This window comes from Carcharodon carcharias, chromosome 3 (assembly GCF_017639515.1).
Source record: "Carcharodon carcharias isolate sCarCar2 chromosome 3, sCarCar2.pri, whole genome shotgun sequence".
Lineage (NCBI taxonomy): Eukaryota > Metazoa > Chordata > Chondrichthyes > Lamniformes > Lamnidae > Carcharodon > Carcharodon carcharias.
Window position 1 is genome coordinate 214,215,132 of NC_054469.1, and position 17,524 is coordinate 214,232,655.

The window sequence follows — 17,524 nt, forward strand, 5'->3', positions numbered from 1 at the left end:
CACGCTTGCCTCTGAATCTCAAAGTTCTGGGTTCAAATCCCAGTCCAGGGCTTGAGCACAAAGATCAAGGCTAATGTTCCAGTACAGCACTAAGGAGGTTCTATATTGTTGGGAGAGCTGTATTTTAGATGAAATGTTAAACCAAGGCTCTGTCTGCCTGCATGGGTGAAGGTAAACGATCGCATGGCACCATTTCGAAAAAGAGCAAGGAGCTATCCCCCGTGTCCTGGCCAATATTTATCCCTCAAGTAACATCCCATAAAAAAACAGATTATCTGGTCATTATCACACTGTTGTTTGTGGGAGTTTGCAGAGCACATGTTTCGTACATACCACTTTTGACTGCATTTCAAAAAAAAAAGTACTTAATTGGCTGTAAAGCACTTTGAGATGTTCAGTGGCCATGAAAGTGTGAAATAAGTGCAAAAGTCTGTCTTTCTTTTGAAACTCCTTCCTTAAATGTACTTTGGCTTTCTGTCACCTCCAGTGCTCAAGTTCCTTTTTATAATAGGCATTTCTCATCTGTATATCAAATTGATCTCTGTGCTGCTAACTCCTTTGAATAGAACCAAGGTACCATTATAGAATCAGGATTTAAATGGGATTAGAGTTAGGGAACGACAGTTGTCCAGATTCCTATACAAACTCAGGCGATACAGTGACACTCCAGGTTGTTAATTGTCCTGTTTCTATCCAGACACCAAAGACTATTTAAAGAATGAGGAAGTTCATATGTACAGTTGATATTCTAATAGTCTCTGTCACCAGTTGTGTAATGAAACAGATCCCATTTTAATTTTGTAGATATGTGCCGTGGAATTATCATGAAACCATCCCAGGTAAATATGACTTCACTGGAGATAGAGATTTGGAATCCTTCTTAAAGTTATGCAATGATATTGGTTTGCTGGTCATCTTACGAGCCGGACCCTTTATTTGTGGAGAATGGGACATGGTGAGTGCAGTGAAATTCCGTTGAGAAATTATCATTTGCATTTAGAAAAAGTGGTTTGAGAAACTTGAGTGTTTTTCATTTCTAAAGGGTGGTCTTCCTGCCTGGCTGCTTCAGAAGAAGTCAATCGTCCTCCGATCTTCAGATCCAGGTAAGATACAAAATCATAGATTTGACCTAAAATGCGGTGAGTAACTCACCCCCTGACTCCCCACCTCTTCTTCACCATCTATAAGGCATGAGTTAGAGGAGTGTGGTGGGAATACTCTCCACCTGCCTGGTTGGCTACAGCTGCAACAAAGCTCAAACTCAGAACCATGTTGGCCGAAGCAGCCCGCTTGACTGACAGCCCGTTCACCACCTTATACAGCCACGTCCTCCTCCATTAGTGCACTGTGGCTGCGATCAGTGTTTCCTTAAAATTTTGGTGTTGCGTGCAGCTAGTTTTCTAATTGCACTGTACCTTTAAATTTTTTTGCACGCGTGGTGTTTAATATGGACCAAGGCTTCCGCTGGTACCTTCCATGCTGCTGTGTGGCCATGCACATGAGCAGCTTAGTGGGGACATTGGCTGCAGTGGGTACCATTGACGAGGTGCACTGCTGTAACTCGCCAAGGTTCCTTTGACAGTACCTCCCAAACCTGTGACCTCCACCACCTAGAAATACAAGGGTGGCAGATTCATGGGCGCACCATCACCTCCAGCTAGCTTCCCCTCCCTCACATACGCCACCCTGATCTGGACATTTTTCACTATTCCTTTATCATCACTTGATAAAAAATCCTGGAACTCCCTACCTGACAGCATTTTGGGACTACCTCTTACACGTGGACTGCAGCCGTTCAGGAAGAAGGCCCACGAGCACCTTCTCAGACAACTAGGGAGGGACAATAAATGCTGGCCTCACCAGCGATGCCTTCATTTTGAGATTGAATAATAAAAGAAAAATGCATCTTACTAAAGTTTTGGGAGCAGCAAATTGAGGTGATTTCCTCTCCCAGTTCCACACCAGGTCATCTAACTTTGCTGAAAATAAGGACAATTCTATAAATTTCCTGATATATTTGTTCTCATTCCAGATTATCTCCAGTATGTAGACAGATGGATGCATGTTTTCCTGCTCAAGATCAAACCATTTCTATATCAGAACAATGGACCAATAATTTCTGTACAGGTACAGAGCTAAAATGGATGATTGAACTGATCCGGAATATCGATCAATGATTAACATTATAGTTGAGGATTGGATGGGTGAGGGTGTAATGCAGCCGATATCCAGATGTATAGCAACAACTTGCATTTATATAGCATCTTTAATGTAGTAAAACATCCCAAAGGTGCTTCAGAGAAGAATTACCAGACAGTGTTTGACACTGAACCAAGTATGATGTATGGACAGGTGAAAGAAATAGGTTTTAAGGAGCATCTTAAAGGAGGAGAGAATTGGAAAGATACAGCGTAGTTTAGGAAGGGACTTGACAAAGTTGGGGTAAATACAGCTAAAGGCACTGCTGTGTTTTTATAATGATATAAAGGAACCAATCGCTCATAAGGGATTGTGCAAACACGTTATGGGTTCATTTATTGAGACTATGTACATGAGAACATTTATGCAGAGGCATAAAGCTTGAAGTCATCAGAGCTGCAGAACTGCGTGTGTGTGCTCTGCCGAAAAGCAAAAGTGAAACTAAAACCGGATGGCTTTGCACATTTCCTTTCTAGTGATGTCATGCCGCAATCCCTTAAAAGCATATTATAGCAGGTGTGGCTGCCAGTTGTGGAGCAAGTAAAATTAGTGCTGTGCAATAAGCAAGAATTGGAGAGACATAAGGTAGAATTTTCCCATCATGAAACTAAGTGCGGTGGTGGGTAGTTTCGGTAATGTTCAGCCTGCTGTCCGTAATGGGGGCAACTGGCACCCGATTCTGCGCTTGGAGGGTCATTAATTATGCAGAGGCGCATATCGGCCTGAATCACCTGGTGGGTCAGGAGCTGATTTGTCCGTTCGCTGTCAGCTGGCAGGTTCGAAGGCCCAGGTGCCATTTTTAAAGGATAGTCCAACGCACAATCTCACTCTCTGCAGTCCATCAGTGATGTCTGGCAGCCAGTAAAGGAAGACCGAGAGCCTGAAGAGGAAGGCAGCACCCTGCTTCACGCACCAGTCCCTTCAGGCCTTGATCAGAAGGCTGCAGGAGCAAAGCCACATGCTCTATCCCAGGGATGGCTGCAGGAAGCACAGGAGCCTCACCTTTCTGGCCTGGGAGGTTGTCACGGAGTAGGTCAGCGTGGCTGGCAAGCATGCCCGAAGTGCCACGCAGTTCAGGAAGAGGACGGATGATCTCACCCGCTCTGCCAGGGTAAGTCATCCTTCGACACCCGCCAATATCAAACTCTCATCGTGGCATTATGCAGTCAAACGCCTACACCCTTCAGGGATCTCACACAGCCATTGGCGGGGGATACATATCAACACTCATTCTCTCACTGAGACTTTCTCATCATCACCATCCCATCTATCACGTTGTTCACAGTCCATCCTCTGGCCCTTCTGGGGAGGGTTCACCACACACAGGGGACATGCATCTCACCCAACCTCTGCTCCATCCCTTCTCATCACATGCCTTTCTTTCTTCTTCATACTGGCCAAGGTGGCACACAATAGGTGTAAGAGAGCGCAGACCGGGAGATGGATGTCCGACATCCTTGCCCTCAGTGAATTCGAGGAGGCTGCAGCCGAGCTGGCTGGGGAGACCAGGGATCACTCCTGTGGGGAAGGGGAGATCAGCCTCTCCAACCAACCTCGTACAGATCACAGCTCCATCACTTCTTCAAAGCCTGACATTCACAGTGAGTCACGTGCAATCTCATCCAGCTCATGCTCGTTAGCTGAAATTCTATTTTCTATTTTCTAGGCACCAGCAGATTGAGGCCCCCAAACCAATCCAGCTGCACCACTTCCCAGACTTCATCTGAGGATAAAGCTCCAGAAGAATTGTCACAGTGCTTGCACGCACCCTCCACCAGCTCAGAGACACACACCTTGTTGGGGAACAGGTGTAAATTAGGCTTGGGTTCACTTTCTGGGGAACACCTCACTGACATGCCCCCCCCCAGCAGTCGGAGGCAGGGACAGCCCAGATAATCTGGCACTCAGAGGACTGCTGGAGAACAGCCACCTGTTCGGCCTGAGCCAGATGGTGAGCCTCTGGAAGCGGCCACCGATTCAATGCTGGAGATACAATGACAGGCGGCGGAACATCAGGCAGAGATTCGGCAGTCGCTCAGCAGACTAGAGCGAACGATGGAGGAGTCCGTCTGCGTTCTGTCTGATGTTGTGGTTCCGACACGCGAGCGCCTCGAGGTCACCATGGGAAGGCTGGCAAACACCATGGAGACCGTAGTCCAGCAGGTCTTGCCGGATTTGGGCTTGGCCCTGGACTCCATGGCCACATACCGTGGTGACCGTCAAGTTGTAGGCGATGGGAACAGGACACCTTGACCTCCCTCCAGGTGCACCATCTCCTGCAAGAGACTGGCTGGAGCACTTGGGCACCCACAGGGAGGATGAGCATCATGCGGACACCCCGGGGACCTCCTCTCAGGACACTCCAGGGTGTGCTGCTGCACACAGCCCCCTCTGTCTGTGACGCCATTCGCTCCAGCTTCTCGGGCTGCTGAGGGTGATTCTGCCCCTGAGCAGGTGACCCTGATCAGGCTGGGGGCCCTCCAGGCCTCAGGCCACCAGTGGACGTCTGCCAAGGTCAGCACAGACATCAGGATGTAGCAGTCAGCAGGCTGCCTCCACCTCTGCTGCAGATGTCGGGAGTGCATCCAGATGTAGTGGTAGGGTTAGGAAAGTTTAGAAAAAATAATGTCACTTTTGGGTGTACGTGCTAGGCATGTAAATAAATTGCACTTTTGTTAATACATTTGATGGTTATGTGGTTGTTCCTGTTAACTGAAGGCATTGTGATTTTGTACTTTGGAGTCCTGTTATTTTGAGTTTTAGCCTTCCTCCCACTCAGTGAGAGTGTCGCACTGCGAGATTCACGTTCCGGTGATGTCACCCTCAGTTGAACTAGTCTCCGCGCCCTTCTGTGATGTCAGGGAGATGTGTTTAAATCTTTATTTGAAATGCGTGATGTAATCGTTTCTCACCCTTCTTCCTCAAGGAACATCATCGAGTGAGGGCAGTTCATCAGCATTGATATCCTAGAGGCATTTGTGCCTCCTCAGTGGTAGTGGCAGAAGAAAAGACATGCACAGGAGGAGAGATCCCTAGACATGTCCACATCTTAGTCGCAACAGTGTTGGGATCATTAGATGGCGGCGAAGGCTTCAAGCCTTCTCTAGCATCGATCTTGTTCCTCAGTGGACTTTCGGTTCCCAGGGTGAGCTCACTCACAGGGCCCAATGGATCAAAGCAAAGATCATAGCCAGGTGATTCAAGTGAACAGAAAGCGCAAGTGTGAATGCGGGATTCATTCTCGCTGCAAGTGATTGGTCATCCCTTGAATTGAAAGAAGATGGCATTGAGGGCTAGGAGAGATGTGGCCATATTCCCTCACTTAACTTTACTCTCCCTGGAACCTGTCAGCGATTAACGTATCACAGGCACGTTTCCCATGTCTCCTTTCCCCCATGACGTGATCGTGCTCATACTGACCTTCAGCAGCCTCCTCAAGTTCCTGGGCCTCCGAATCTTCATCCTTTGATGAGCTTTCATCCTCCTGCAGGTCAGCCCCTGGCAGGGGTTCACCTCTTGGCATTGTCAGATTGTGAAGGGCACAACACACTGCGATAATGCAGGAAATCCTGTTGGGAATGTATTGGAGTGAGCCACCTGAGCAGTCCAAGCATCTGAAATGCATCTTCAGAAGCCCTATGGTCTGCTCTACAAGGGAGCATGTGGAGCTGTGAGCAGCGTTGTACCTCTCCCCAGAGCGATTCTGAGGGCAATCACCAATGTCATCAACCAGCATTTCAGTGGGTGCCCCTTATCCCCAAGCAGCCATCCTTGCAGATGTTATAGCCCCTTGAAAATCTCAGGCACCTGGGAGTGTCTCAGGATGTAGGAGTCATGGCAACTCCCAGGTACTGTGCATGAACATGCAGTATGTGCTTCTGGTGATCACACACCAGTTGCATGTCGATGGAATGCTAGCCCTTACAGTTTATAAACATTAGGGGCTGCTGCCAGAGAGCCCGTATAGCCACATGGATGCGGTCAGTTGCACCCTGCACTCTTGGTGAGATGGCGGTGAAACTCGTGAATCTGCAGCCTAGCTATCTTTGTCCAGAGAAGACCTGACATTATGATGGGCATTCCTGTAAAGGGCATGCGTGACCTCCTTTATGCATCGATGTGTTGCAAACTGAGAGATGCCGCACAGGTCGCCTGTTGATCCTTGGGAAGAACCAGAGGCCAAGGAATTGAGTGCAGTGGTCACCTTCAAAGCCACTGGTAGGGGATACCCTCCAACTCCATGTGGCATCAGATCTTCATGATGAATGTGGCATATGTGAAGTACCAGAGCTCGGGACAAGTGCAGACATGCATGGCATTGCCTCTCTCTCATTTGTAAATAGCAGACTCTTCTGTGATAAACCCTAGATCTGGTGAGTCACCCCGTTGTCTTGTCCTCCTGAAGTTTGTGTTCATGCTCTGGCTCTGCTTGACCCTGTCTCTCCTGCTGGAGCTCCGCACGGAGTCGCCTCTCCCTCCTTCACCCCCTCCATTGAATTCGGACCCTGACAAAGGCAGCATTGAGCCCTGGATCCATAACTGCTTTTGCCTTCTCTTTGAAAGGAAACATTGAAGACATTAATGACTCAAGGGGAAAGAAAGTGAAGCTTAGAAGATGACAAGTTTGGAGACTGTAGGGGTCCATAGTTTTTTCTGCCCTACTTGCATGGTGGCTGATGCCGCCTTGTCCCTGAGACACTAGCACACATGTCGTGGTGACCAAGATGACATTGCAGATATGTAACATCTTGAGCGCTGCATGGGATACTAACATTTCAATGAGATGAGTGACCCAGCCTAGCTCTGTGCTCCAATCTCTGATATGGCATATAAATGACCAGCCAGTTGCTCATGGTCAATGAGTGGATGAATCTGGTGTACACGGCCTTCATTGATGGAACACCATATATCATGCAGCTGTGCCTCCTTCACTACTGCCTGCATTCCTAAATTCTATATTCCTGTGTGTTACTCTTGAGATGCAGTGACTGTGATGTGAAGCCACTGAGTTCTGAGTAGCCCTTTAACAGTACTAATGAAGCCATTGGCTTTCGGTGGCGTTCATCGCCAGGAGGTCTTCCTCCATTTTTTCTAAGCAGACTCCTGCTCACTCCGGCAGCAACAGGAGGTTAGAGAGCGACCCCAGAAAGGCCCCCCTCGTGTTCGACCGCCCCCGTCACAGCCATTCCGCAGTCCTCCCTCCTCATTGCCCCCCTTGTGTTCATCAATCCCACCCTCGCCTCACAGCCCATCCTTGGTTGAAATGCTAGTTTCTGAAAGTGGAGGCCTGTACGAGTACCACAGCACAGTGATGTTCCTCGGGACAATGTAGGCAAAGAGCAAGAGCAGACCAACCCCAGCAGAGTAGCGTTCATCGCAACAAGACCGGCACAGCGCTACAACAGATAGGCTATGTATGTTCCACTCGCCTCGAAGCTGCCAGGGAACTGAGGTCTGACTTGTGCACGCCACCTCTTTTCAAATGGATTTGAGGCCGTAGTGATTTCCCGCAGGCGTGATGCAAGATTGGAAGGCCTGACAAGATTCTGGCATGTAGCTGTTTTAACGAGCATTCATGACATGTTCATGAATGCAAATGGTGTTTGTGCTCTAGTGGGCGGGATAACCAACCCGCCACAGATGCACCATCGGGAGAATTGCAACTTGTTTTTAACAGCAGATTTGTGACTTTTTGCCTGTTGCTGGATTCTCCGCTCCCGCCCACCTTGAAACCTGCCACGGGCGGGATGAGAAAATTCCACCCATGGAGTTCTTGGAGAGTTGCCAGGCTGGGGGAGACTACAGAGGTAGGGCGGGAGGAGGTGGTGGTGGTGGTGATGGTGGTGGTGGGGCGGGGGTCGAGGGGGTGCTGGGGGGCGTGGGGGGTGGGGGGGGGGTGCTGGGTGCTGGGGCAGTCATTGTGAGAATAGAAAATAAAGGTGGGAGTTTTATAATCGATGTTTTGCTGGACCTGGAGCCAGTGTAGGCCAGTGAGTGGTATCTGAAGACAAGCAGCGACAAAACTCGTAAGCAGACAGAATGCTGTGAGATTAGCGTCCACACAGATGAATACAAACTGTTATGTGCTCCAGAAAATAGGATGCAGTCCACAAGTTGTGTTGAGCGAAGCTGATGAAAATATGGGGGTGGAAGACTCAATATCAAGCGTATGCAATCATAGCAGAGCAACAGTCAGCAAAGATTACTGTACCATATTGTCAGATTTGTCAAGTCTGAGGTCATTATGTTAAAGCTATGCTAATGCCCTGGCCAGGCTGCATCTTGAGTTAACATTTCCATTTTCAGGAAACGTTGGTGCAGCAGAAGCTGGTCTCGAATTTTTAGAGGCTGTGATATGAGGAAATAAACACAGGAACTTATATAGTACTTTGGATGTCCCACTGTGCTTCACAATTAATAAATAGACATGTAGCAGGAAGAGATGATTTAGGTGCTGACCAAAGATATCGTAAGGTGCTATTTCTACCTGTATGTACTTACCAGAGTGAAGAAGGAATATGACAGACTGAAGCAGTCTTAAGAAATAAACTCATTTTGCAGCAGCTGCTGATTGCTTGGGTTTTAAAAATTGTTTTGATGGTTTTGTGCCTGCTTTATTGGAAGGTTTCTCATTCATTTAACACTCTTTTGCTTCATATTTGGTAGAATATTTGAGCCAAGTAGCATGGAGCTTGAATGTTTCTTTTTGAGCAGCCCATGTACTTAAGTAATTGGCGTTATTCCATTTGTATTTGGTTTAAAACACTGGGTAACTACCAGCAGTTAATAAAAACAGAAAATGCTAGAAATACTCAGCAGGTGAGGCAGCATCTGTGGAGAGAGAAACAGAGTTAACGTTTCAGGTTGCTCACAGGTAGCAAGTGCCATCTGTCGCTCAGTGATTAGTGTACTTGCCTCTGAGTTGGAGGTTGTGGGTTCAAGTCCCCCTCCAGGACTTGAGCACTAAAGTCAAGACTGACACTCCAGAGGCGACTGAGGGAGTGCTGCATTGTTGGAGGTGCCGGCTTTCAGATGAGGGAATAAACTGGGGCTTGGATGTAGAAGATCCCATTGCGCTATTTTGAAAAAGAGCAGGGGAGTTATCCCTGGTGCCCTGGCTAATGTTTATCCCTCAATCAACACCACAGAAACAGTTTATCTGATCATTATCACAATGTTGTTTGTGGGAGCTTGCTGTGTGTAAATTGACCACCATGTTTCCTACATTACAAAAGTGACTACACTTCAAATGTACTTCATTGGATTGGCACTTTGAGATCTACAGTGACTGTGAAAGTTGCTATATAAGTGCACGTTTTGTTTTCTTTCAGCTATTAAGAGTCGTTATGCAATTGGATGGTTGTTCTCTTACTGTAAAATTGGCAGGTGGATAAGAATTCTTGTGCTGTTCCAGGTGGAGAATGAATATGGTAGCTACTTTGCTTGTGACTATGACTACCTACGGCATCTACTGAAGCTCTTTCGGTACTACCTGGGTGATGAGATTGTTTTGTTTACAACGGATGGAGCAGACCAAACGTACCTCAAGTGTGGCTCTCTGCAAGGACTCTATGCTACAGTGGATTTTGGTCCAGGTATGTTAAAATTCAGTTATTTAGAAGAACTGAAAATCCTTGATAGGTCAAGGGAAATATTTCAGTTTACATCTCTCAACAATAAAGCAAATCTTACTTTTGCTTCAGCAAAGCTGTTCATTGTCAAGACTGATATTTTGCTTCTGTAATATTTAAGCCTGTATAAGTAACATATTTATTTTTGATTACAATCACTATTTACACTGTTACATGTCTTCCCTTTCTCTATTCTTCTCTCTCACAGTCTCCTTTGTTTTAGGTTTACTTATGCTTTATTTTGATTTATTTATCCTATCTATACCCCATAAATGTTTATACCCCACAAGTACTTTCCTTATCTTTTATCCTATGCTGATTGATTTCCACAGCCTCATGTTGTTCAGACTGAAGGAGGGATGGGAATGGGTTTATCTGAAGGGCCAGTGCCGTGTCCATATTTTTTGCTATTGATGACTTGGACCTGGATGTAAGGAGCCCCATCACAAATTCTGCTGGCGACATGAAACTAGGGAATTTAACAAATAGTGAGGTGGACTTAGAAAAAAATTAGACAAGTTGGCAGATAAGTGACACAAGCATTTTAATAGAGATAAATGTGAGGTGATGTTTATAGAAGGAAAAGCAAGGAATAGGAGTATTTACTTAATGAAAGACAGAAGGTTGTTAATGAACTAGGAGACTTAAAATATTCCTGAATTTCCTGAAAGTGTGACAGCAGATAGATAAAGCCTTAAAAAAAGATAAAGCAGTTTTTTAGTTTTTATATAGGGAGACGTAGAGCTTAAAATAACTAATAATAATAAACTGTGTGTAACATTGGTAAGGTCACAGAGTATTGTGTACAACTTTGGATGCCAACTATTACCAACTATCCTACCAATGGAAACGGTTGCTCTTTATTTACTCTATCAAAACCCTTCTTAATTTTGAACATCTCTCTATTAAATCTCACCTTAGTTTTCTCCACTCCAAGTGGAAAAATCCCACATTTTCTCATTTCCACATAACTGACCTTCCAAAAGCAAAAATGTAGAAAGCAAGAAGAGATTAAAACTGCTCAAGATGTGAATTTAAAGCAGTGCAATGGGGGTCAGTGCTGCTTCTGATCTGCTTGCGAGAGTGCTGATGATACCTTGGGGGTTTAGAAATCACCCTGACCCAAAGTTCCGGCAGAGTCTGTGAGACAGGTGGAAAACCCGGAGGAACTGCTAATGGGCGGTTACTGGACCTGGAAAGGATGACTTACAACTGATAGGGAGCTGAGAAATGCCTATTTGCTCAGACCATGAGGAAAGCCTCCCAGTAAACTCAGCTTGCTGCCCCTCTGCAGACAATAAGCAGCCCTGTCACAGACACAGTGGGAGGTTCGGAAAAGAGCCGGCTATTTGATTCACCCCTTTGGTATTAGTATTACCTGGTGTTGGGAGGAGCTCTGTCCTGAGCTATAGTAAATTCTACCAATAATTTGTCTGGTCCCTCGTCATTGATTTAAAAGAAAAGAAAAACTTGCATTTACATAGCGCCTTTCACCAACTCAGGATGTCGCAAAGCATTTTACAGCCAATGAAGTACTAGCGTAGTCACAACTGTAATTTAGGAAATGGGGCAGTCAATTTGCACACAGCGAGCTCTCAAAGCAATGTGATAATGGTCAGATAATATGGTTTTTTTTGTGATGTTGTTTAAGGGATAAGTATTGACATGGAGAGTGGGGATAGCTCCCCTGCTGTTGATTGAAATAATGTTATGGGAGCTTTTACATCCAGCTGAGAGGGCAGACAGGGCCTCTGGTTAATGTCACATCTGAAAGATGGCACCTCTGACAGTGCAGCACCCTCTCAGTACTGCACCGCATTGTTTTGATTTTTGTGCTCAAATCCTGGAGTGCGACATGAACCCACCACCTTCAGGCTCAGAGGCGAGAGTGCTACCGACTGAGCCATAACTAACAGCTAAAATAGCAGTACCACATTACACTGGCCATTGCATTTAGTGGGAAAATTGCACTTGCCTGCCATAAGCAATGGGGATTATACCTTCTAATTTGAAAGCATTGAGCCACATGGAGTGGTCAGACATCAAGTCATTTTGTACAATGCTGTGTTCTTTTGGCAGGTGGGAATGTTACCAAATCATTTAAAGCTCAAAGATATGCAGAACCTCATGGACCAATGGTGAGTACCAACCGTCTGACACACTTTCAGCCAGTCAAATTTTGCTGCAAGTTCAGCGAGATGGTTCGAACAAACTGGCATGCTACTTGGTGGAGCTATTAGTTAATTGTATTAGCGTTGTGTATACAGCTTACTGGATGGAGACTGTACCTTTGAAAAAGGGTGTACAGAATGGGAAAACTAAATCAAGTTTCTCACTGAATAAGGAAGACTATTTAATCTAACGAGTTGTTAGTCTTGCTCTTAAGTGGATCTGCACCAGCTGCCCAACTGTCCCATGTGAACATTGCTCTGGGAAGCACCTGAGCGCTGCAAAGTCCCAAAATTGCTCTGAGAAGAAACATCTTGCTCATTTACAACCTATAGCTAGCCTGATCATCTCTCTCTATGAATTCACCTAATGTGCTCAGCCAATTTGTTTTGGATTCAGCGTTCAGTTGACTTGCAGTTTCTCACCTCTGATTTGCTGAGAGTACCTGTTTGTGGGGCTTTGGCCAAGGGAAGTCAGAGGCACACGAGGGTACATGTTTTGTAACACTTTAAAGTTCTTTATTTTTAATGTTTAAAATCTTCATCTCCCTGAGGCAGCTCTGTGCCTCGGGGAGCTTTTTCTGCACGCGCACTTGCACGCATATGCCAAGTTCCCTGCTCGCCCTCCTCCCGCTCCCACTCCCCTCCACCACTACCCCACACCCCCCAAAAAAAACACAGGCAGCGCTGAGCACTGTAACACACATTTCACGCTGGGCGGACCTTAACTGGCCGGCCAGCGTGAAATCGTGGTTGGCTTCCTGACCACTCCTGCCCACTCCTGCCAAAGTTGCCCGACGAGGGCAAAATCCTGGCCATAGTATTCAGCACTTGACTTTTGGTGACCAGAATTGGATGCAGCATTCAAACAGAGGTCTGACCAGAGGGCTTTGCATTTTGACCGTTACCTCTTCTGACTTTATCCCACTGTTTTGTTCATTTAGTTCAACACGCTGTTATCTTTGTTGATTGTTGTCCTGCATTGGCTTGACATACTTAACCTTGAGTCTACCAAGACTTGAAAATATCTTTCAACTTAATCCTTGTCTATTAATGATGTTGAAATATTTTAATACCTGTGCTCTCCACAGGGCGACCTGTGGCCTCAGCTGAAGCCAGATGATTGGCTTAGTTCCTGAGGCCTCAGGAGTCCCGCAGGCTGACTGGAAAACTCCAGTCAGCCTCTGATGATAGGTCCTTTAATGCCTTTATTGGCGACACACCACTTGCAGGCAGGCAGCCCTGCTAAATCTCCATCCCGCCTCCTGGAAAATGGCTGGGATAGGGGCAGGATGGTGCTGGGATGGTGTGAATTTTTCATGCCTGCCTGTCTCCATGCTTGTCTCCGTCAAGTGCTAAAATTCTTGCCCCCCCCCGGTGTCAATTTGCAATTCCTGTCTGAGCTACCTGATTTTCTGTTGTCACGTGTTTGCCACACGAACTGTATCAGCTTTGTCCATTATAAATTCATGTTTCCACATATAATATGGTAAATGCCAGTGCTCTGGACAGGCTAACTATTGGCTTCCGTATTTTTAAAAAAATGCTTCCTGAAATGTTTTCACCTGCTACTTTTCATTCTAAGTCCAAAATATGCATTTAACCAAAAATTTTCTAAAAAAAAGCAAAGATATATTTCATAATATAGTTGCATTTCTCCACTAGATTGTCTTTTATAAAGGGTTTTGGTAGTGAATGGGGGAAGACTGATTACTTCGGTTGGAGAGTCAGTGGCAAAGATTAAGTTGAAAATGAGGATGAGAATTTTAAAATTAGTTACTGCTTAACCGGGAGTCAATGTCAGCCAGCAAGGACGTGGGTGCGGGAATTGGTACAAGTTAGGACAGGGGCAGCAGAGTTTCGGATGACCTCAGCTTTATGAAACGTAGAATTTGGGAGGCTAGAAGGGTAGAATGTGGGAGGTGTGGTTGACGTTTACAGATGGGATGTTTTTTCGGGGTAAATAGTACTGGCCAAAAATGGAGTTAATGAATCAGGTACTTTTTATTTAAATTAGGTAAACTCTGAGTTTTATACAGGGTGGTTGGATCACTGGGGTCAGAAGCATTCTGTGATCAAGAAGGAGATTGTTGCTAAATCATTGGATGAAATCCTTGCTCTTGGAGCCAATGTTAACATGTAAGTATGAGTTTTTGAATGATTTTCCAATGTTCCAAAACTGAATCTTGCAATTCTCTTTTGAAATCTAATCTTTGTTTCGATATTTTCAGGTACATGTTTGAAGGTGGAACAAACTTTGGCTACTGGAATGGTGAGTGTCTATCAGTGACTTTAATGCTACTAGAACATTGGCAGCCTGATAAACAACTTTAACTGTATTAGTGCTAACCATTGAGATTGTAGTTCCACAGTACCAATCACTAATTACTGGTGTTAAGATGAGTTGAACAATAATTCTACCAGTACTAATTACTTGGAAAGGCATCCAAGAGCAGAAATTTAATCATAGCCAGAGAATCACTAGCACTAGCTTCTCTTCCTGCTCCCAAATCATTACCTCTGGTGTTCCCCAAGGATCTATCCTTCGCTCTCTCCGATTTCTCATCTACATGCTTCATTTGACAACACAAAGGCAGTTTTCACTCGTATGTTGATGACACGCAGCTCTATTTCACCACTACCTCTCTGGACTTCTCAGCAGTTGCTAAATTAACAGACTGTTTAGTGCCAGCTGTGGCTCAGTTGATAACACTCTCTAAGCTGCAAGGTTCTAGGTTCAAGTCCCATTCCAGGACTTACACATTAAGGTCAAGGCTGAAACTCCAGTGCAGCACAGAGTTCTGTGCTGTCGCTGGTGCTGGCTTTTGGATGAGATGTTAAACCAAGGCCCCATTTGCCTGCTCAATTGAATGTAAAAAATCCCATAGCACTATTTTGGAGAAGAGCACAGGAGTTATCCCTAGTGTCCTGACCAACATTTATCCCTCAATCAGCATTGCAAAAAACAGATTACTTGGTCCTTGTCACATTGCTGTTTGTGGGAGCTTGCTGTGTACAAATTGGTTGCCACTTTTCCTACTTTACAACAGTGACTACACTTGAAAAGTACTTCATTGACTGTAACCTGGCTCTGTTGCATGCCTTACATAAGAACATAAGAAATATGAGCAGGAGTAGATGATCTGGCCCAACAAGCCTGTTCCACCATTTAGTATGTTCACAGCTGAACTTAAGTCTCATCTTCATTTCCTGCCTGCTCCCCATATATCTTAACTCTCTGATGAACTACAAATCAGTCTATCTCAGACTTAAATGCATTCAATGTTGAAGCATTCACAACTCACTTTGGTAGAGAATTTCAACGATTCACATCCCTTTGAGTGAAGAAATTTCTCTCATCTCAGCCCTAAATGATTGTCCCCTTATGCTGAGACTGTGACCTCATGTTATAGATTCCCTGGCCAGTGGGAAACAGCCTCTCAGTGTCCATCCTGTCAAACCCCTTCAGAATCTTGGCTGTTCCAATGAGATCACCTCTCATTCTTCTAATTTTTTTTTATTCATTGGATGGGGGCATCGCTGGCTAGGCCCATCCCTAATTGACCTCGAGAACTGAGTGGCTTGCTAGGTTATTTCAGAGGCATTTAAGAGTCAACCACATTGCTGTGGGTCTGGAGTCACATGTAGGTCAATCCAGGTAAGGATGGCAGATTTCCTTCTCTAAAGGGCATTAGTGAACCGGATGGGTTCTTATGGCAGCTGACAATGGTTTCATGGCTATCAGATTTTAAATTCCATATTTTTTATTGAATTCAAATTTCACCATCTGCCATAGTGGGATTTGAACCTGGGTCCCCAGAGCATTACCCTGGGTCCCTCGATTACCAGTCTCGTGACAATACCGCTATGCCCACTAGAGGATATCGACCCAATTTATTGATCCTCTCACTTTGTATCAGGTTCTTGGTCTTATAAGTATTTTGATTAGCAGAAGCAGCATGGGAGATTTGTGTATTTGTGAAAAAAAAGGTGTTTTGGATTTGTTTTTGAACACATTTTATTTTTGTTGCTGTAGGAGCAAACTCTCCCTATTTGCCGCAGCCAACAAGCTATGATTACGATGCCCCTCTGTCAGAAGCAGGAGACCCAACTGAGAAATACTTCAGCATTCGGAAAGTTATTGGAAAGGTAAGGAATACAGCAACATCGAAATTATAAATATTTATCCAGCTCTATTTCGAGGAAGCTAATTGATAGAATACAATATTCCAGTACAGAAATTTCACCTGTTGGATCTGTCTCAGTGTTTTATCCATGAGACACCTAACCTAATTCTGCTCTCCTGATGTTTTTCACCAACCTTAAGTATTCCTCTTTCTTGAGAAACTAACAGCACTGTAGGTGTACCTACACCTCGTGGACTGCAGTGGTTCAAGAAAGAGGCTCACCACTGCCTTCTCAAGGGTGATTAGGGATGGGCAGCTAATGCTTGCCTAGCCAGCGATGCCCACATCCTGTAAATGAATCAAAAAAAAACTAACTGTATGGCACGTGCTTTGGCAATACTTTGTGGGACAAAATTAAATCATCCTTTTGCGTAAAGAAATTTTTGCCTGGCCTTCCGTGTAATTTTTTTTGTGATTATCTTGAATTTGTGCTTGATGTACTTATCAGCAAGCAATGGAAACAAGGCATCAGTGAGACAGAGGCTGCAGACTTTACCTACACACCAGAAATGAAAGCTCTAGAGTCAAAACACCTACCCATTTATTAAAGGTTATATGGACATACTCACAGGCAACACATGGTGGTACTTCACTGCAGGAGGTCACGTTACTGCCATTGAGCTCAACTTTTATGTCATCGTCTTCTGAGCTTAAATTGCGTCTTCACAATTTGAAAGTCTTTTTAATTGCTTCACTTTATCACAAGCTCATACCAGTATCTCTTAAGAAGTTCCAGGCTCTCTCAAAGTTTGTCAGGGTCTCAAGGTCCAGAAGGCTGGTGTTTAGAGTAAGCAAAGCATGGAATGCATCTGTTGTGTCTCTGCGACAGATGCATCTGTCTGTAAACGTGCATGAATTTGTTAGAAAGTTCAGATTTAAATCTGATCAATGTATTATTTAACCTTGATTAAGTTGTTTGTGACCTGTGTCAAGACTGCCTTAGGGGTTTTTAAAGTTCGTTCATGGGGTGTGGGCTTCTCTAGCTGGGCCAGCATTTATTAGTACAAAATGAATCCTTCACTTGCTCTCGGTCCCTTAACAATAACTCTTCATGCTCCTGAACATCGTCTCAGCTCCAGTCAAACCACCCTTAACTTCTCAAGCCTGTCTTCGTAACTGTAATCCCCTCAAATAAAAGCAGAAAATGCTGGAAATACTCAGCGTGCCTGGTGCAGCCGCTGGGGAGAGTAACAGATTTAACCTTTCAGGCCTGTGACCTTTCATCAGACGACACACAGCCGCAGACCTGAAACAATGGACTTGACGTTTAGGGGAATTTTCCAGTCAGCCTCCACCTTCCTGCAGGCGGCAGGAGCCAGTTTAACAGCCTGAAGGTGGC

At 45.2% G+C, this 17,524-nt stretch overlaps 1 protein-coding gene across 3 annotated transcripts in view; it reads left to right on the forward strand.

The window, feature by feature from the left end:
* Positions 1–17,524, forward strand: part of glb1 (galactosidase, beta 1) — a 163,091-nt gene that overhangs the window by 18,133 nt on the left and 127,434 nt on the right. For all 3 annotated transcript variants that reach the window (XM_041183434.1, XM_041183431.1, XM_041183432.1), the window contains 8 exons: positions 805–955; positions 1,043–1,103; positions 2,033–2,127; positions 9,614–9,794; positions 11,910–11,968; positions 14,016–14,137; positions 14,230–14,270; positions 16,035–16,147. In XM_041183434.1, coding sequence (XP_041039368.1) covers positions 805–955; positions 1,043–1,103; positions 2,033–2,127; positions 9,614–9,794; positions 11,910–11,968; positions 14,016–14,137; positions 14,230–14,270; positions 16,035–16,147 — 823 coding nt within the window. The remainder of the gene's footprint in view (positions 1–804; positions 956–1,042; positions 1,104–2,032; positions 2,128–9,613; positions 9,795–11,909; positions 11,969–14,015; positions 14,138–14,229; positions 14,271–16,034; positions 16,148–17,524) is intronic.